We start from the raw sequence: 20,287 nt of genomic DNA, 5'->3' as shown, positions 1-20,287 counted from the left end.
CCCCACAAGGTCTGAGGGACAGTGGACCGGCCCCCTGCTGAAAAGGTTTGCTGACCCCTGGTATAAGTGATAGTCATGGATTAGGGCATAGCTGTCAACTTTTCCCTTTTCTTGCAAGGAATCCTATTCGGAATAAGGGAATTTCCCTCAAAAAAAGGAAAACATTGACAGCTATGGATTGGGGGGGGGGGAGATTCAGGTGTCAGATCAAGCAGGCAAAACAGGGTTTAAGGCACACAACACCCTCCTGCCTGATAAATGTGCCAGCTTCTTAACTTATGGCTTACTCAGGGAGGAATTTCATGTGATAAATCCCCCCACTTACTTTCTTATTACGTAAAGCAATGGGGGGGTGGAGAGAATTTGTTTAACCCTTTCTTTCCTAGCTATTTGTCTATTCAAAACTGTGCGCACACACACACACCCACTCTGTTTTTCATCCCAACAGATAAAAGGGAGTTGTGTTTTTTTTTTTTACTTCTTTGGGGGAGAAGCAACTTTCAGAGAGGAAATGCCGTATTTTTCGCTCCATAAGACGCACTTTTTTCCTCTTAAAATCTAAGGGGAAATGTCTGTATGTTTTATGGAGTGAATGTGTGGTCCCTGGGGCTGGGGGCGGGGAGCCAGGCTTCCCCCACTGCCAGCCCCACAAGCTCCTCAGCAGTTCTGGGGTAGCCCATGAAGCCTCCGCAGGGCAGCAGGGAGCCTTCATCCCACTGCCTTGAGGAGGCTTCGCGCGGCTATCCCTGGCTTCTGCGGGAGGTGGGGGAAGGGACAGAACGAGGCTCTCTCACTTCCCCCACCTCCAGCAAAAGCCCCCAAGAGCCGCATATTTTTTTTCTTGAATTCCCCCCCAAAGTTGTTGTTGTTGTTTAGTCGTTTAGTCGTGTCCGACTCTTCGTGACCCCATGGACTAGAGCACACCAGGCACTTCTGTCTTCCACTGTCTCCTGCAGTTTGGTCAAACTCATGCTGGTAGCTTTGAGAACACTGTCCAACCATCTGGTCCTCTGTCGTCCCTTCTCCTTGTGTCCTCCATCTTTCCCAACATCAGGGTCTTTTCCAGGGAGTCTTCTCTTCTCATGAGATGGCCCAAGTATTGGAGGCTCAGCTTCAGGATCTGTCCTTCCAGTGAGCACTCAGGGCTGATTTCCTTAAGAATGGATAGGTTTGATCTTCTTGCAGTCCATGGGACTCTCAAGAGTCTCCTCAAGTAGGTGCGCCTTATGGTCAGGTGCGCCTTATGGAGTGAAAAATAGGGTGACACCTACTGTACCTGAAGCCCTCTGCACCAGCTTTACATGACAAAAGCAAGCCAGGATAGGGGTGTGGGAAAGGAAGACCCATGAAACTGCATTGTAAGGCAGTGCTGAAAAAGTAAACTGAGCAAGGCTTTTTTTCAGCCGGAGCACATGGGGTCTTAGCGCCAGCACCTCTCAGGTGGTCATCATTGCCATTCTAAGAGAACAAGGGTGAGCTCCAACACCTCTTTTTTCCCTTCTGATTTGGAGCATATTTAAGAATGTTTTCTCTTGCTCCGGTGGGTAGGACTCAAAGCAATGGATTGAAGTTTCAAAAAAGGAGATTCCGACTAAACATCAGGAAGAGCTTTCTGGTGGTAAGAAGTGTTTGATGGTGGAACAGACTCCCTCAGAAGGTGGTGGACTCTCCTTCCTTGAAGGTTTCTAAGCAGAGGTTGGGTGGCCATCTGTCTTGGATGCTTTAGTTGAGATCCCTGCATTGGCAGGGGATTAGAGTAGATCAGGCTTCCTCAAACTCGGCCCTCCAGATGTTTTGAGACTACAGTTCCCATCATCCCTGACCACTGGTCCTGCTAGCTAGGGATCATGGGACTTGTAGGCCAAAAACATCTGGAGGGACGGGTTTGAGGAAGCCTGGACTAGATGACCCGTAGAGACCTTTCCAATACTATGATTCTATGATTCTCTGTTTCCAGAGCATACAGATTCTCAAAATTATTCTGACTTCCATGGAATGCTCTGTCATTAAATCCTCAGTTTTATGCATACTTGAGACTAAGCCCCATTGACTCAAACTATAAATGGCCCATTGCTATTTTGTTTTAGCTACACCAGGCACCCCAAAACTCCGCCTTCCAGATGTTTTGGGACTACAATTCCCATCATCCCTGACCACTGGTCCTGTTAGCTAGGGATGATGGGAGTTGTAGTCCCAAAACATCTGGAGGGCCAAGTTTGGGTGTTCCTGATCAACACTGACTGTTCTAAGAGGATGAGGAACAACTAGTTGTGTGTTACTCCTAGTGCTTTTAATGATTCTTGTAGTGTTCAATAGGCACTAAATATCATCATTGCCGTCTGTTCCTGTTAATTGAGATTAGCTGGAAAGCTCTAGTAAACGCCCCATTGCCTCCTTAGACCACCATCTTTTTGATGTTTTGATACCGAGGGCTGTATCCAACTAACTGTTGCTCAGAGTAGACCCATTGAAATTAAGGGACCTATGTTAATAATGTTCATTAAATTCAATGAGCCTATTCTGAGTATTATTATTATTATTATTATTATTATTATTGTTATTATTATTGTTATTATTACCCCACCCATCTGGCTGGGCTTCCCCAGCCACTCTGGGCGACTTGCAAAAAAAAATATTAAAATACTGTAATACATCAAACATTAAAAGCTTTGCTAAACAGGGCTGCCATCAGATGTCTTCTAAAAGTCTGGTAGTTGTTGTTCTCTTTGACATCTGGTGGAAGGGCATTCCACAGGGAAGGCGCCACTACCGAGAAGGCCCTCTGCCTGGTTCCCTGTAACTTGGCTTCTCGCAGTGAGGGAACCGCCAGAAGGCTCTCAGTGCTGGACCTCAGTGTCCGGGTAGAACGATGGGGGTGGAGACGCTCCTTCAAATATACTGGACCAAGGCCGTTTAGGCCTTTAAAGGTCAGCACCAACACTTTGAATTGTGCTCGGAAACGTACTGGGAGCCAATGCAGATCTCTTAGGACCGGTGTTATATGGTCCCAGTGTCCGCTCCCAGTCACCAGCTGCCGTGTTCTGGATTAGTTGTAGTTTCCGGGTCACCTTCAAAGGTAGCCCCAAGTAGAGCGCATTGCAGTAGTCCAAGTGAGAGATAACCAGAGCATGCACCACTTTGGTGAGGCAGTCCGCAGGCAGGTAGAGTCTCAGCCTACGTACCAGATGGAGCTGGTAAACAGCTGCCCTGGACACAGATTTGACCTGTGCCTTCATGGACAGCTGTGAGTCCAAAATGACTCCCAGGCTGCGCACCTGGTCCTTCAGGGGCACAGTTACCCCATTCAGGACCAGTATGTCTGTCTTGTCAGGATTCAACCTCAATCTGTTAGCCGCCATCCATCCTCCAACTGCCTCCAGACACTCACACAGGACCTTCACTGCCTTCACTGGTTCTGATTTGAAAGAGTGGTAGAGCTGGGTATCATCCGCATACTGATGAACACCCAGCCCAAACCCCCTGATGATCTCTCCCAGCAGCTGCATGTAGATGTTGAAAAGCATAGGGGAGAGGACAGAACCCTGAGGCACCCCACAAGTGAGAGCCCAGGGGTCTGAACACTCATCCCCCACCACCACTTTCTGGACACGGCCCAGGAGGAAGGAGCGGAACCACTGTATGACAGTGTCCCCAGCTCCCAGTCCCTCAAGACGGTCCAGAAGGATGTTACTGTTGATGGTATCAAACACCGCTGAGAGATGCAGCAGAACTAGGAAACAGCTCTTACCTTTGTCCCTAGCCTGCCAGAGATCATCAACCAGTGCGACCAAGGCAGTTTCAGTCCCATGGTGAGGCCTGAATCCCGACTAGAAGGGAACTACAACCCAGTGACCCAGATAACGGAATTCTGCATAGCTGGATTCTGCCACATCGTGGTTTGTTTCCTTTTCAGAGAAGAGTCGGTTCATTATGGTTGTTCAGCAATAGCAGTGAAAGTCTGATCAGGTCTATCATCTAGAGTGATCCTTGCACTAATGTTTCAGCTTTTCCATATGCAGAATAAAACGATGTGAAATGTCAATTGTTAGGACTGCATACGCAGCGACTGCACTTGATCCTGCCATCCTACCTGTTTTGTCTTTTTCATCCTTGGAGGTTTAAGCTTTCCAACGAGACTTTTCTTATTTCAAAATGGCTCTGTAAATGATCTTACTTTTCATTGAGTCACACACACAGTGATGTGAGGTGATATGAAGGTTTGGTTTGTGGTGGCACATCACTTGATGTTGCAGTCATCAAGTGATAAACATGTTGAACCAGGCCTAGGATTTTAGCTAATTTATAGCCAAATCCCATTCGGGTTTACTCACAAATATATCCCAGTGAGTCTAGTAAACAGACTCTAGGATTTCTTTCCTGGTAACCATACTTAGTGATAAGAACTTATTTTTGAGTACACACATTGGATCCAATGGACAAGGGTCCTACCAGAAATTTTTTTTATTACACATTGATGATTATTTGTGCTCCTGATGCTTTCAAGGCGGTTGGTTATACACAATCCCACTTACAATATTAATTGTATCTGAAAAAGTTTTATAGTGGTTTGTTGTTGGTGTTTAGTCATTTAGTCGTGTCCGACTCTTCGTGACCCCATGGACCAGAGCACGCCAGGCACTTCTGTCTTCCACTGCCTCCCGCAGTTTGGTCAGGCTCATGTTTGTAGCTTTGAGAACACTGTCCAACCATCTCATCCTCTGTCATCCCCTTCTTCTTGTGCCCTCCATCTTTCCCAACATCAGGGTCTTTTCCAGGAAGTCTTCTGTTCTCATGAGGTGGCCAAAGTATTGGAGCCTCAGCTTCAGGATCTGTCCTTCCAGTGAGCACTCAGGGCTGATTTCCTTCAGAATGGAGAGGTTTGATCTTCTTGCAGGCCATGGGACTCTCAAGAGTCTCCTCCAGCACCATAATTCAAAAGCATAGTGGTTGAGAGCCAGTGTGGTGTAGTGGTTAAGAGCGGTAGTCACATAATCTGGGTAACCGGGTTCGCGTCTCCGCTCCTCCACATGCAGCTGCTGGGTGACCTTGGGCCAGTCACACTTCTTTGAAGTCTCTCAGCCCCACTCACCTCACAGAGTGTTTGTTGTGGGGGAGGAAGGGAAAGGAGAATGTTAGCCGCTTTGAGACTCCTGAAGGGGAGTGAAAGGCGGGATAACAAATCCAAACTCTTCTTCTTCTTCTTCTTATACTGCTTCATTTCCAAGCAGCACATCCTGTAACTTCCGGCTTAAATCCCATAACTTTTCATACTTCAAATGTTCTGGAGATATATATATATATGCACTGTAGTCCCTCCAGACATCTATAATGTGGTAGCATTTGCAGAACAAGTAATAAAGCAGAATAAATCTACCCCTAATTTCACTAGTATTGTCTCAAGAACCTCTTGCAGCATATATTTGCAATAAAACACAAATGTGACTAAATGAATTAAAATCCAGGTGTTCTTTTTTTAAAAAAAGCAAAAAAGCTTAAATCAGTGCATTTCAAACTTTTTGCAATGGCAGAACTCTTCACCTCAAACAAAACTTCAGTGGCATCCTTGAAGTAAAATATTCAATTTTATTGTGTGTGTTTTGGAAAAAGGTGGAGGGGGAAGTTAATTAATGAGCAAGAAAGAAAGAAAGAAAGACAGAGAGAGAGAGAGAGAGAGAGAGAGAGAGAGAGAGAGGAATAGCCAACCAGAGCTGCAATTTTTTAAAGCTGCAATTTTGAGATTTTGAAAAAACATTGCTGTCAGTCTTCTGATCTCTTCTGATGGGACAAGCCTTCATTTGGAGCTTGTCTACATTTGGACATTATTTAGCTTCTCTCTCCCAACCCCCACATTCTAATTAGACTGGAGTAGTCCACACTCACACATACCGTATTTTTGCTCCATAGGACGCACTTTTTCCCTCTTAAAAACTAAGGGGAAAAGTCTGTGCATCCCATGGAGCGAATGAAGGGGGGGAGGCAGGCAGGAAAAGCCCCCAAGAGCCACACACAAGCTTCGTGCAGCTCTTGCGGGCTTTTCCCCAGGAGGGAGAAGGGACTGACGCGGCCAGTCAGGATGGATTCCTCTCGCTGTCTTGGCTTCTTTGCTCTTTGGGGCTGGGGGGGTATTTTTTCCCCCTTGATTCCCCCCTCTAAAAACTAGGTGTGTCTTGTGGTCCGGTGAGTCCTATAAAGCGAAAAATATGGTACTTGAATTGGTATAGGAGGAGTCCTTACTGTTTATTCCCTTCTGTGTTTGTCCCTGCCTTCTAATTAGTTGATTTTGTTATGCCTATTAAGTATTGACAGGGCATGTGCACAGATACCTGTGTGCACACATTGATTTTTTTGCTTTTTTTTAAAAAAAACAAACTCCAGTTCATGAAGTGTCCAAAAGCACATGGTCAGGCAATAAAAACAAAATAACAACATTGGGTAGCTATAACTAATTCTTTCCAGTAGTAGAATGAAATTTTTGTCAGGAATCTCAGGTGAGATACCCACACAGTGGAAGTTGCTCCCAGTAACAGACACCACACAAGAAGCAGAGAAAGATTCAGATAGTTTACTGTTGCAGAAGATAAGGCTCAGCAGTTCTGGATGTAAATATATACAACTTGCAGGCTTTTGCAGATACAGTGGTACCTCGGGTTAAGTACTTAATTCGTTCCAGAGGTCCGTTTTTGACCTGAAACTGTTCTTAACCTGAAGCACCACTTTAGCTAATGGGGCCTCCCGCTGCCGCCGTGCCGCCAGAGCACGATTTCTGTTCTCATCCTGAAGCAAAGTTCTTAACCTGAAGCACTATTTCTAGGTTAGTGGAGTCTGTAACCTGAAGCGTATGTAACCACTGTACAGATATATACAGATACAAGTACAAAGTAGCTCCATTGGTCTAAATAAGTTGAGCAATTCAAGATGTGACATCAACAGTCAGACAGATACAGTGGTACCTCAGGTTACATACGCTTCAGGTTACATACGCTTCAGGTTACACATAAACAAAGAGCTCTACTTACTGTTAAGTGAGTGGCACCTTTACCAAAAGCAAGCTCATAAAGATATTCTTTGTCAACTCTCAGACCCCCTTTGCCTCATTTTCCACATCCTTTATGCACGGGAGATCAGTTCCCAAGTAATGGGTTGTTTTCGTCTGACTTCTCCTTCTGTTTGGTCTCACAGACAGCGTAGAAGATGAAATGGAAATGGCCACTGTGCGGCATCGACCCGAAGCCCTCGAACTGCTGGAAGCACAGAGCAGATTCACAAAGAAGGAGCTTCAGATTCTGTACAGAGGGTTCAAAAACGTAAGTGGTCCTGGTTGACCCTGCAGAAGGGGTCAGCCATCTCCTGATGTCAACTTGCTGCTACTTGAGTACACAGGTCAGCCATGTTGCGTGGCGAGTTCCCGCCTCCCCCCATAGAAATAAGGACACAGGACACAAGAATTCGAGTTAATGGGTCAAATTAGGCCACAACTTTATTGATTACAGGAATTGAGCGGTATTGGCTTAGGCATTGGTTCTACAACTAACCGGCCTGGCCGGTGAGGGTTAACCACCAGTGGGAGGAGTCCTGCTGAGGCACGTCAACTAGGACCTCCCCTGGGGTCACCACGTGGGGGTGTGCCATGGGCCCACACCTCCATAGGCTTAGGACAAGGCCACGCCCCCCAGAATCCTTTACCGGACTACCCTTTATTTGGGAGAAGGTGATGGCGCTCCCTCTCCCCCTTCATCTGCATAACAATAGACGGTACCCCCACCAATGCCTAACCACCAATACCAGAGAGCCAGTGTGGTGTAGTGGTTAAGAGCGGTAGACTCGTAATCTGGGGAACCAGGTTCGCGTCTCCGCTCCTCCACATGCAGCTGCTGGGTGACCTTGGGCCAGTCACACTTCTCTGAAGTCTCTCAGCCCCACTCACCTCACAGAGTGTTTGTTGTGGGGGAGGAAAGGAAAGGAGAATGTTAGCCGCTTTGAGACTCCTTAAAGGGAGTGAAAGGCGGGATATCAAATCCAAACTCTTCTTCTTCTTCTTCATGGAGTTGTGACGGTTTGCTAAGAGGTAGGCGAAAACCAAATGGCTGGAGCCAATCTGCCAGATGGAAAAATTACTACCATGCCCCTTGAAGGTGACCAACCGAGGTTCATAGCAACGTCAGAGAACCTAGCCTAAAGGGTGGGAGGGTAGGGAAAACCGGATCAGCTGCAGCGTGGGAAAGAGGGAGGTCCTCGGCCGCGCCAGACCTAAGTAAGTGAGGCCACGCCCCCCACGTCCGCCGATTGGCTGGCATGGGGTATGACGCGGCCGAGGATCAAATAGCGCCAAGCTATCTGAGCCTATCCACTGCCATTTCTGGGTATCGCTAACTGAGGGAACAATGCATATTTTGAAATTGGGTTGGAGGTATACATAGTGGACGAGCTATGGATGTGTTGTAATAAGTGTGCGATTTGCATAGGGTAATAATTTAAAATTTACACGGCAGGAACTAATGTACAACGAAGGAGAAATAATGAAAAGGAATTGAAGAGCGCCAAATTGCCTGATAAGTAAATAGCTACTGCGAGGAGCTGTACTAGAGTTGAGTAATGCCAAAGCTTGAGTAATTTTGAGAATTCTTTTTTTTTAAAAAAATAGTTTTTACATTGTAATTGAAAAATAGATTTAATAGGGTCTTCAACACCACAGGCTTTCGAGGCTGCCTCCAGCGATGTTCAGCTTCCCAGTCTTCAGTACCATTGCTGATGAATCATTGCCAAGCCGCCATCACAGTAGGGGAGCGCCATTTTGTAGCTGGCTTTTCTGTCCTCTCCATGTGCTGCAAAATGAAACTGTGATTGCCGCAGTCATTAACCTTTCAAGCCAATGGCGCTGTGGTGCGCCTTGTACAAGTGGCACTTCACAGTAAATTGCCCAGACTATCAAGCAGCCGCTCTCGGCATGCTGCCTTTCTTTCTCTTTGGGCCATTGATAATTTTCGTGCAAGTTTTTCTTTTTTCTTTTTTTGAAGCAGCTTTTATATTTCCACACACTTCCCTTCCCCAAGTACATGTTAAATAGTTAGGACCCTTCCAACAAATTAAACCTTTCATTTTTCTTCTTAGTAGCATAGTCACTTCTAGAGCACATTGCCTTATCCTTTCAACACTGTAAATATCTATGGTTTGCAAAATGAAAGCTACAGTGGAACCTCGGTTTTCGAGCGTCTTGCAAGCCAAACGTTTCAGAAACCGAATGCTGAAAACCCGGAAGTAATTGCTTCAATTTCCAAACGTGCCCCAGAAGTTGAACGACTTCTGAGGCGCGTTTCTCAATTTTTTCAATTGAATTCTCTGACTGCCCATTGCGCCTTGGTTGTCAAATGTTTTGGAAGTCGAATAGTCTTACAGAGTAGATTACAGAGTGGATTACAACTAAGGTTCTACTGTACATACCTGTTTTTGTCCATAAGTGTCCATAAGTCCATAAGTGTCCTGGGTGTGTTCAAAATGTTACCACATTTTTAATCAGAATATAAAGCGGGCAACCTTGTTCAGGGAAGTTTTTAGTGTGTGATGCTGTATTGTGCTGGGGCAACTCAGCCAGATGGACGAAATAATGATAATAATAATAATAATAATAATAATAATAATAATAATACAGTCATATCTTAGGTTGAGGATGGGACGCGGGTGGCGCTGTGGGTAAAAGCCTCAGCGCCTAGGGCTTGCCGATCAAAAGGTCGGCGGTTCAAATCCCCGCGGCGGGGTGCGCTCCCGTTGCTCGGTCCCAGCGCCTGCCAACCTAGCAGTTCGAAAGCACCCCAGGGTGCAAGTAGATAAATAGGGACCGCTTACTGGCGGGAAGGTAAACGGCGTTTCCGTGTGCTGCACTGGCTCGCCAGATGCAGCTTTGTCACGCTGGCCACGTGACCCGGAAGTGTCTCCAAACAGCGCTGGCCCTCGGCCTCTTAAGTGAGATGGGCACACAACCCTAGACTCTGTCAAGACTGGCCTGTACGGGCAGGGGTACCTTTACCTTTTTATCTTAGGTTGAAAGAGCTTCGGGATAAGTATTTTCGGGTAGCGAGCTGCGGTGACCCGGAAGTAACGGAGCATGTTACAGACAGTCAAAATGACGTCACGCGCATACGCAGAAGCAGCGAATAGCAACCCACGCATGGGCAGATGCGTGGACATGGGTTGCGTTCACTTCTGGATGCAAACGGGGCTCCGGAACAGATCCCGTTTGCATCCAGAGGTACCACTGTAATAATAATAATAACACAGCAAGTGCAAGTTGAAGTACATCAGGAGAGAATGGTTCCATTTAGCTTCTTCCTGAGTCTGACTTTCAAATCGTAATGCACATGCATGTTTCCAAGCTGAAATAGTGCTTAGAGGTGTACTTTTCAGCAGAAAAGTTTCATGCAAGTGGGTACATACACGTGTCCTCACACATCCAATTTCAAAACGGAAGTGGCAAACCCAGAGGAAATTCAAAAGTTAGACATGACAGCTTTAGAGTTTCCCTGTCTCAATTTAGGAAATTCTGCAGTTGGCTGATGGGTGCACATAGGTTTGTAGACTTGCCCCCTTTTTGTTAATAAAATGTTTTTATTAAAGTTTTGTTGGGTTATAAAGCTATGCACAATGTCTCTTTTTTCAAGTTACATTTTCCATAGGTCAGTTTCATTTGTTGAGACATTAGGGTAACATTAGGAAGAAAAAGACTGGCCCGTACGGGCAGGGGTACCTTTACCTTTACCTTAGGAAGAAAAAGGGGGAAGAGGTGGAGGGGAGAAAGATGAGTGGGGATGGGGTCGGGAGGCGATGTTTCTGTTTTGCTTAATATATGTGTGCGGTTTTGTGTCAGCATCATTTGTGCGGGTTCTCTTTGCTATTCGCTTGTGTTCCTTTGGTGGTGAGAGAAATTGGGGTTGGCCTAGGGTGCGGTTGTTTGATTGTGATTGGCTGTGGTGAACTTTGTTTTCGTGTGTGAGTGTGGTGGGAGACTTGCAGTTTTGACCTATTTTATAATAGCTAGCCTTACCCGGGGCAGAATGTTGATAATGAAAATAACTTGGTGAGAACTAATGTTTCACTGGAAAAAAGCACAGGCAGCCATGTTGACCTACAAGAAAATGTCAGAAATCCATATTAGGACACCTTTACTTGGCCAAGCAAAATGTCCCAAAATCAAGTTTTGCGTTCCCCAGAGCTAGGTATTAAGATATAATGAAAGGTTTGAGTATTGTTAAATCTTCTTAATACTAACTTGCATTGTCCTGAAGGTGGCAATACTTACGTCTCTTCGAGGGCATCCCAGGAATTGTAGTAATCATCAGATCTCCCTCTACAAGGATAGGACCTCTGAAGTAAGATGAGATAAAATGAAGTCATTCTAGGGGCATGTCAAGGATGTGCCAGGAGACTGTGAATCTGCAGAATCCCCAGACCTTCCATTCCCCTGACACATGCCTAGAAAGGGGACAAATTGTGCTAGTCATTGATTCCAATAAGAAGGAAATGTTTTTAAAAACCCAAAGCGTGAAACAAAAAGAAGGGGATATGCTCCACTACGGACACACACAATGACGACAGTGTCCAGCATTGCTTTGGGAAAGACTGTTCATCTGCCTTTGGTTCTTTTTGGACTGCTCCTCTAGTCTCCGTTGAATATTTTCATTCCATCTTCATATAAAATGATGACACAGCCAATTGGGAGAAGTAACTAATGGCCACAAACCAACAGAGTCAAGCATGTGTTAGCCCAGCATAGGCAAACTCAGCCCTCCAGATGTTTTGGGACTACAACTCCCATCATCCCTAGCTAACAGGACCAGTGGTCAGGGATGGTGGGAGTTGTAGTCCCAAAACATCTGGAGGGCTGAGTTTGCCTGTGCCTGATTTAGCCTATTGGTTTCACTGGATTTAAGCAGACACATAAACAGATTATAGCCCATACATATAGCGTAAATCTGTGATTACTTGGCAATGCAACTCTTGCAAACTCAAAGACTGATAATTGTTCACACTTCTGTGAAGAAAGTTGTTTTTTCGTCGTACAGTTACTGAGGTGCAATAAATACCACTGATTGCCGTGAACATTCGCACAGTTGCAGTCAGAAGAACGCTGTTACTTGAAATGCTTTTTATAAATATTCGCAATGAAAAGGGTGAGCAGTGGCATACTGTGACTGGCTCTGGCCAAATTTCTACACTGGAAAGGGTTTTCTTAATTCTTATGATACTTCTTTGTGGGGGGAAATGTATATATGGTAGTATGGATCACCTGTGTGGGGTAATAATAAAAGAATTGTCTGGATCCCTAGTTCCAAAATATGGCACTAAAAACACACAAGTAAGGGGGAGCCCCCAGCAAAGCTTAAAAAGCCACAAGCAAGCGGTGTAGCATGGGGATTTAGGCTGTTAAACCTTGATATCCAGTTTAATCCACTACCATAGCTTCCCCGTTTCTCTCTTAGTACTGAACAGACCATACACCTTAGTAAGTTTAAAAATGCTTTACTTACCAAGTTCCAGAGCTTAGGTTCATCCATGCAGCAAGTAACACAGGCAGAAATCTTAGGATGCGAAATATACTGAAATAGCTCTAAGCACACAGTCTGAACTTGTAGCGAGCAAGCTCAGGCACATCCTACCTTGGTGAGTTCACACGGTGAAAGAGGAGCAAACAAGGAGGAAACTTAATTTCCTTCCTTTCAAGTGAGGAGCATAACCTAGCTGAATCTAGGAATACAGGCATCTCACCATTTTTGCACGGTTGGCATGCTCGCAACCACTGATATGTGCGCCATTTTTGGCACTGCAACGTGGTGGGCCTACGGTGTCCCGCTGGCAAATGTGGTGCCTCAAACATAACCCCCATCTAAATGAGGAGTTGCCTGTACAGATCTGTGCCCTTAACCGCTTCATGCATTAACCATCACCAAACATGCTGGTTATATTTGATTGCAATTTGCCACATCTTCAGCACTTGATCAGAACATAACAGAATAGTTAATTCTCTTTACCATTTTACAGATAGAAACATAAGAACACAGTTTAAAAAATATGCACTCAATAAAACAAAAATGGGCTGCCGTAACTTTTACTGCCTAATAAATATTACACAAGCCATATTGGGAAATAGGTAAATTGTACATGTGAAGTAAATTCAGAGATGTACTGTGCAGTACACATGAAGATACATTGTTGGCAGAGAAATGACAAAGGCATTTAGTGATGGAGGCAGAAAATCTAAGTGATTCTCCTGCACAGTAAAAAATATAATTGTAAACTGAATAACAGATAACCAGCTATCCTATCATGGTACCCCAAAACCTTCCTGTTTAGGCAGAATAGCTCACCCTACTTTGTGGTAGAGCTAATGATGGTTTTGCTTTCTGCCCTTATAACGGAAGCAACATCTATGTGAGAATTAAATCTTCTGATTTTTACTCGACTCATTTTGTATGCAAGCTTCTCTATAATGAAAAATATACGTATATGCTTATTTTGTTCAGCTGTTATTTCACTGATGGAATCCCCCCCCCCCCATAATGAAATGGATGAAAACATTTTGAGCTCTGTCAATATTTCGGCAAAATATTTATCCCATTGTTTTGAAACGTTGTCCAGCATTGGCTTGCAATGTCAAGGGTAGGTTATAAGATTTTCATTTTCTGGATGGATGAGAAACTCAGCTGGCTTTGAGAGTTCTACGCCTCACCTAGTTTTCCACTGTACCCGTTTCCTCAGTCATTTTAATTTATTTATCATTATTACTTACATTACTTAATTGTACACGGGATGCAGATGGCGCTGTGGCTTAAACCACAGAGCCTAGGGCTTGCCAATCAGAAGGTCGGAAATTCAAATCCCCACGACGGGGTGAGCTCCCGTTGTTCGGTCCCTGCTCCTGCCAACCTAGCAGTTCGAAAGCATGCCAGTGCAAGTAGATAAATGCTCTAAGTCACTATAAGGGACGCAGGTGGCGCTGTGGGTTAAACCACAGAGCCTAGGGCTTACCGATCAGAAGGTCGGCGGTTCGAATCCCCGTGACGGGGTGAGCTCCTGTTGCTCAGTCCCTGCTCCTGCCCACCTAGCAGTTCAAAAGCACATCAAAGTGCAAGTAGATAAATAGGTACCACTCCGGCGGGAAGGTAAACGGCGTTTCTGTGCGCTGCTCTGGTTCGCCAAAAGCGGCTTAGTCATGCTGGCCACATGACCTGGAAGCTGTACGCTGGCTCCCTCGGCCTGTAAAGCGAGATGAGTGCCCCAACCCCAGAGTCAGCCACGACTGGACCTAATGGTCAGGGGTCCCTTTACCTTTATCTTTTATGGAGAATACACACACAAACGTACTTGGAGCAGGAAATGCTAGCATTGAGCAGGCAGGTAGAAGGAATTTAAATCATTGACTTTGCCTCACCACTTGCCAGTTGGGGGCCCTCTCTCTTCCCACACTGCACATTGTTCTCTGAACTTGGCTGGTTGCTTCACTGTCCTGGTTGCAGCGGCAGAAGAGAAGAATGTTGTTGTTCAGTCGTTTAGTTGTGTCCAACTCTTTGTGACCCCATGGACCAGAGCACGCCAGGTCTGTGGGCCTTTCCACATTCACCTTTTATATTTAGTATAGTTCCTTTTTTGTGTTTTTTTAAAAATCGTTTGGCATTCTTCCACATGATATCATCATTTTTGTTGTTTAGTCGTGTCCGACTCTTCGTGACCCCCAGACCAGAGCACGCCAGGCACTCCTGTATTCCACTGCCTCCCGCAGTTTGGTCAAACTCATGTTGGTAGCTTCGAGAACACTGTCCAACCATATCGTCCTCTGCCGTCCCCTTCTCCTTGTGCCCTCAATCTTTCCCAACATCAGGGTCTTTTCCAGCGAGTCTTCTCATGAGGTGGCCAAAGTTTTGGAGCCTTAGGCTACAATTGCAGTGGCATGAGCAGAGGCTACACTGTGCTGCATCGGCTGGCTCTCTCTGCTTGCCCAAGCCAGTTATGAATGAATGTGTTGGCCATTCTAGGGTTGTCTCTTTTCTCAGACAGGAAGCAGAGTCCTAGTCCAAAGCGCAACCAGGGGGTCAAAAGCCCATGCAAAGGAGAGCACTTGAGGAAGTGTGCCAAGCCACAAGCTACAGATTAAGTGTATCACTGGCAAGCTGTGCAAACCACAGTACAAGGCAGCAGGCAGAGGTATAACAAGCAGGTGGGAAGCAACTCAAAACCTATGCAGAGCAGAAAACTGAAGAAACTAAGACGACTTAACATAGGCTCTACAGTGGAACCTAGAGTTGTGGACGTAATCCGTCCCGGAGGCAGCTGCAGAAGTGATTCTTCAGGTGACTTTTTGTGCTGAATAAGTTGAATCCTCCTAACCATGTTGCGCGCTGCCCTGAGACTCTGCCCAACCAGCCTGGAGGTGGAGCTTTGCCCCGCTCCGGGACGGTGGTGCCACGATCATGCCACTGGCTCTTAGCCAATTGGTGTGGTGGGGTAATCGGGGCTTTATTATTTAAACGGCAGCGTAAAGTGGGGAACCCCTCCTGCTTCACGCTGCCGAACACCCATGCACCCGTTGATAGGTCTGCGTTTGGCCTTGCTTTGGACTTCGGTTGGTTGCCTGTTTTGGATTGCGGGCCGGGCAGGAATTTTTTCCAGTGTGGCAGATTGGCAGTGGCCACTTGGTTTTTGCCTACCTCTTAGCAATCATCACAACTTTGTAAGGTTTGGCGGTTAGGCATTGGTTTAGGGGTGTGTGGAGAGGGGAGGTGCAGCCATCACCTGCCACTCCATTTAATAGGGTATTCCGTGTCTGGATCTCGCCGAAGCCTGGGGAGGGGCTAGGGCCATGCCAGGACCCCTAGGTACCCCAGGGGTAAGCCATTATTGGAGCTCCCTCTGCTGGTAGCTTACCCTTTGCAGGCTCCCTGCTGGGTGGGCAGGAGCCAGTTATAGTCATTAGGTACCAATGACTAAGCCAATACCAGTCACACTTGTGTATTCAATAACGTTGTGGCCTAAATTTCCCCATTAACTTTTAAACTAAATTCGGTGTCCATTGTGTCTTTGTTCAATGGGGGTGGGTTTGGGGGCTTGACGCGCAAATTTATGTGCTATGATGCAGTGGCTCGATGCATCTGGCCTGGAAAACATGTAATCTAACATACCAATGCAGCTTGGGTGCCAGGCTGCTGTCTAGAAAGATCTGACGAACCGCCTGGTTTTGCCACTTAACCTGGATCTGCATAAATAGGAGATCTGACAAGCCACAATGCATGGATGATGGGCTTTGTTCAGTTTGGTGGGTCACCAATTTTTTTCAGGCCTCCCAATCGGCTTTCATAGTTCTTGTCTCAAAGACTGCAATTATGTCTGGGTCAGAAGAACAGCCTGAAGGCCTGTAGCTTCATTGTAGCTGCAAAGTTCTGATCTCATTAGACATTTGCTGACAAGTGAACAAATTTGGCCTTCTGGGGATCTCTTGAGGACTGGCATAGTTTATGAGAAATGAAACAAGTTGTGTGCTCCAGAACGGCATGGTGTGATATTTGTACTTCTCACCCTGAGGGTCCTTTGAGAATGCTCAGTGTTACGGGCTTGATTACTAAAACAAAATGAATACTTTTAGTTTCTTTTCCACATTTTCTCAAGCAATTTTCTCAGAGCGGCCAGCCAGATGCCTGCACGAATCGTAGAGCTGTAAAGTTGGAAGAGATCCCGAGGATCATACAGTGATCGAACCTGCAACCTTGGGTTTTAGTAAAGCAAACAGTCTAATTTGTCAGCGCCTAAATGATGTTGAGCGTCAGAACAACTTGGCCACAATAAGGAAATTTTGCCCATGGTATGAATATTTCCCTCCTTCTCATTTCGACTCTCTGGCACCCTATTTGCATAACCTAGCAATTCTAAAATATAGGTGTGCTTTTACTCTCGCAAGATTGAACGTGTTGCCCTCGGCTGTACTTGAGGGATGATTCCAACAGATCCCACACGAAAAACACTTATGTCCCTGTGGAGATGGCAGTACCGAATCGGTGGCGCATGCCCTTTTGGCTTGCACTATTTATAAAGACTTGAGGAATGAGATTATCACCCCTCTTTTATTGTCCATTCCGGGTTGCCCAGACACTGCCCCAGTGCTCCTTTCTCTTGGCAGATCAAGATGAGCAGGTGACAGCAAAGGTAGCAAGCTTTTTAGCTGGGGCAATCAGAATAAGATCCACTGTTTGACTAATAAGAATGCAAGAAATAATTCCCTTTAAGCTGTCAGGGTATTAAATGAATAGCTATCTAACCTCTCCCACCTGATAACAGCAGATAGGTTTTTAAAAAATAATAATTATGGCATGCAGCGTAATTGAATCAAGCACAGGTAATTAGGGAAAGTTGGAGAAAATCCATCATGATAGGTCTTACCTCTTCATAACCACATTATTGCACATACTTGGGGATATCAATGAAAATGCATTAATTTGGGTCTTAGAGCAGGAGCTCTAAGGAAAGTGACTCAACACTACCTCCTAATAACAGAATAATTTGGAACATTTATAACTTGTGATCTGAGGGTGTCAGGGTGCTTGACACATAATGGATTGGGGCTCACAGCATTCATGCAAATTAGCAAAAGATTTCAACTCATAAAATAATCAATCTTCATTTTCCTCCACAAGCCTTTTCCAGTTCAGACTTTGAGGGAAACGATTGCTGTTAAAATTATATTATAATTGCTGAGATGAGTGCACATTTTTCTTTAAGCAAACCAAATACTATAATTAAGGAGATTTGGTAGTTAATCAGAATGACCACTTGCAATGCACTCTGCAGGCTGAAATTAACAGGTCTGGAAAAAAACCAAGCCCCTGGGTTTGTACGAGCCAATTTAAATCATTAATATATTTTTTTCCTTTAAAAAAAAATGCCTCACACCAATAGCGGGCAATTACTGACCCCCGCAAGTCCACGATACCAAAGCTGAAAAAATTAATTTTATCAACTGCAAACTTTAATTTTACGTTAATCATACTCTTGAGTTACAAATGATGGTAGGATGGTATTGTGGCCATAAACCATAGCCTATTGGCTACCATGTGAGGAAATGGGAGGTTTAGCAGGGGAAGGGGGCCTGTTTGGAATATTCTGCTTCCTCAGGGATTGCTCCCGCTATGGTCTCGCTGGAGCCAATTAAGTTATAGTCGCCGAGACTGAGAAATAAAGTCCCATTGAGCTATTTTTATGAAGCTCTTTTGATGCCGATGTGCTTTAGTAATCGATGGTAGTGGGGGGGGACCACTGTTCAATGTGGCTTTTCCTTTTCTGCAACTTTTAAAAATAAATAAAAATAATCTAACAAAAATATTACCAAATGGAGGATTTGTGTGAATTTATCATGCAAATTTATTTAAATCTAATCGGTCAGTTAAAAAGGCTGCTTATTTATCAACTAAATATTCAGTAGGTTGATAACACTACTTTTGACACTTCTTCAAAGTTCTCTAAACCTTTGATGCCCATCAGCGTGCAGAACATAGCATTTAAAACGAGGGTTCTTTCATCAATAGGAGTATAGCATCTAGATCAAGGGAAGTAATAGTGCCACTGTATTCTGCTCTGGTCAGACCTCACCTGGAGTACTGTGTCCAGTTCTGGGCGCCACAGTTCAAGAAGGACACTGACAAACTGGAACGTGTCCAGAGGAGGGCAACCAAAATGGTCAAAGGCCTGGAAACGATGCCTTATGAGGAACGGCTAAGGGAGCTGGGCATGTTTAGCCTGGAGAAGAGGAGGTTAAGGGGTGATATGATAGCCATGTTCAAATATATAAAAGGATGTCACACAGAGGAGGGAGAAAGGTTGTTTTCTGCTGCTCCAGAGAAGCGGACACGGAGCAATGGATCCAAACTACAAGAAAGAAGATTCCACCTAAACATTAGGAAGAACTTCCTGACAGTAAGAGCTGTTCAACAGTGGAATTTGCCGCCAAGGAGTGTGGTGGAGTCTCCTTCTTTGGAGGTCTTTAAGCAGAGGCTTGACAACCATATGTCAGGAGTGCTCTGATGGTGTTTCCTGCTTGGCAGGGGGTTGGACTCGATGGCCCTTGTGGTCTCTTCCAACTCTATGATTCTATGATTTTAAACTTTGTGTCATCTCTAGTGTAATAGGAGTTAATGATTAAGCATTTGAGGAAATACAGAGTTTGAGTGGTCAAATTGGCTGGAACCTAGCAAAATAATAAGTTTGCTCTGGGCAAACTATTTTTTTAAAGTAGATTCTCTTTCATCTTCTTTTACTGTTAAGTTTCCATTTTTAAAAAATGAAATCCTATCTTGTCCTGGAAGGTCATGATCCCATAACAGAGACTGTGAGTAGAAGCAATATTCTTAGCTGTAATGAAGTGGCTAAAGTTTTTCCTGAAGAAAAAAGCCCGATTCTTTTCTTTTTCTTTTCATTAAAGCAGCTAAGACATTTTTTTCCAAACTGGTTTTTATTATTATCTTTGTGACCCCAGTTCCTATTTCTACACAATCTACTTGGTGACCTCAGAGGCGAGAACCTCTGACTATTGAAGTTATTGTCAGAATCATCTAGTTATATGAAATATCAAGAAGATAAACACAACAAAGTTCAAAAAATCTGCTTGCAATTTCATGCTAATATCGCACAGCAAGTAACAGCTCCGGAAGGGGTGCACCCCTTCTGCTGAACCCTATCTTCCAGTTATCAAATCATAACCACAATATTATAATTGAATCACTTTTGTTGTTGCTCACAGCTCAAATCCTGCTCGCGAATTCATTGTACTAAATATTTCTTTGAATAGACTGAAAAAGGCATCCATTCTTCCATAAAACAGTCGTCATTGGATTCTCTTCATTTTGCTGTTAATTTTGCCAGTTTTGCAAGGCCTGTTATCTTACTTATCCATTCTTCATTGATTGGAACCTCATCTTCCTTTCGTTTCTGCACTTACAAAATCCTAGCTAATTATTTTATTTTAAACACTCATATGCCACTGTCATTAAAATATATCGCAGTGGCTGGTGCCATTTGGTTTTTGCCAACCGTGTAGCAAATCATCACAACTTTGTAATCGTCATGAACTTTGTTCATTCTTTGGTGGAGGGGATTATGGATTGGCTGTGCCTGCCCCTCATTTGTTGTTGCTGCTGCTAGGGAATTCCATTAAAGGAATCCAGGGGCTCGATTTGCTCTGTCCGATCCCCTCTCAGGGGTAGGGCCATGCCAGAGTTCCTAGGAGCATCTGGGGTGAACTAAGAGGCGGAAATCCACC

General features: G+C 44.9%; 1 protein-coding gene across 8 annotated transcripts in view; it reads left to right on the top strand.

Moving 5' to 3' along the window:
* The window catches only part of KCNIP4 (potassium voltage-gated channel interacting protein 4), a 268,060-nt gene that overhangs the window by 228,431 nt on the left and 19,342 nt on the right, over window positions 1-20,287 (top strand). For all 8 annotated transcript variants that reach the window (XM_053403584.1, XM_053403586.1, XM_053403589.1 and 5 more), the window contains exon 2: window positions 7,180-7,304. In XM_053403584.1, the coding sequence (XP_053259559.1) occupies window positions 7,180-7,304 (125 nt within the window). The remainder of the gene's footprint in view (window positions 1-7,179; window positions 7,305-20,287) is intronic.

Source organism: Podarcis raffonei, chromosome 9 (assembly GCF_027172205.1).
Source record: "Podarcis raffonei isolate rPodRaf1 chromosome 9, rPodRaf1.pri, whole genome shotgun sequence".
Lineage (NCBI taxonomy): Eukaryota > Metazoa > Chordata > Lepidosauria > Squamata > Lacertidae > Podarcis > Podarcis raffonei.
Note: the sequence above shows the minus strand (reverse complement) of the source record. Positions and strands in the feature narration are given on the sequence as shown.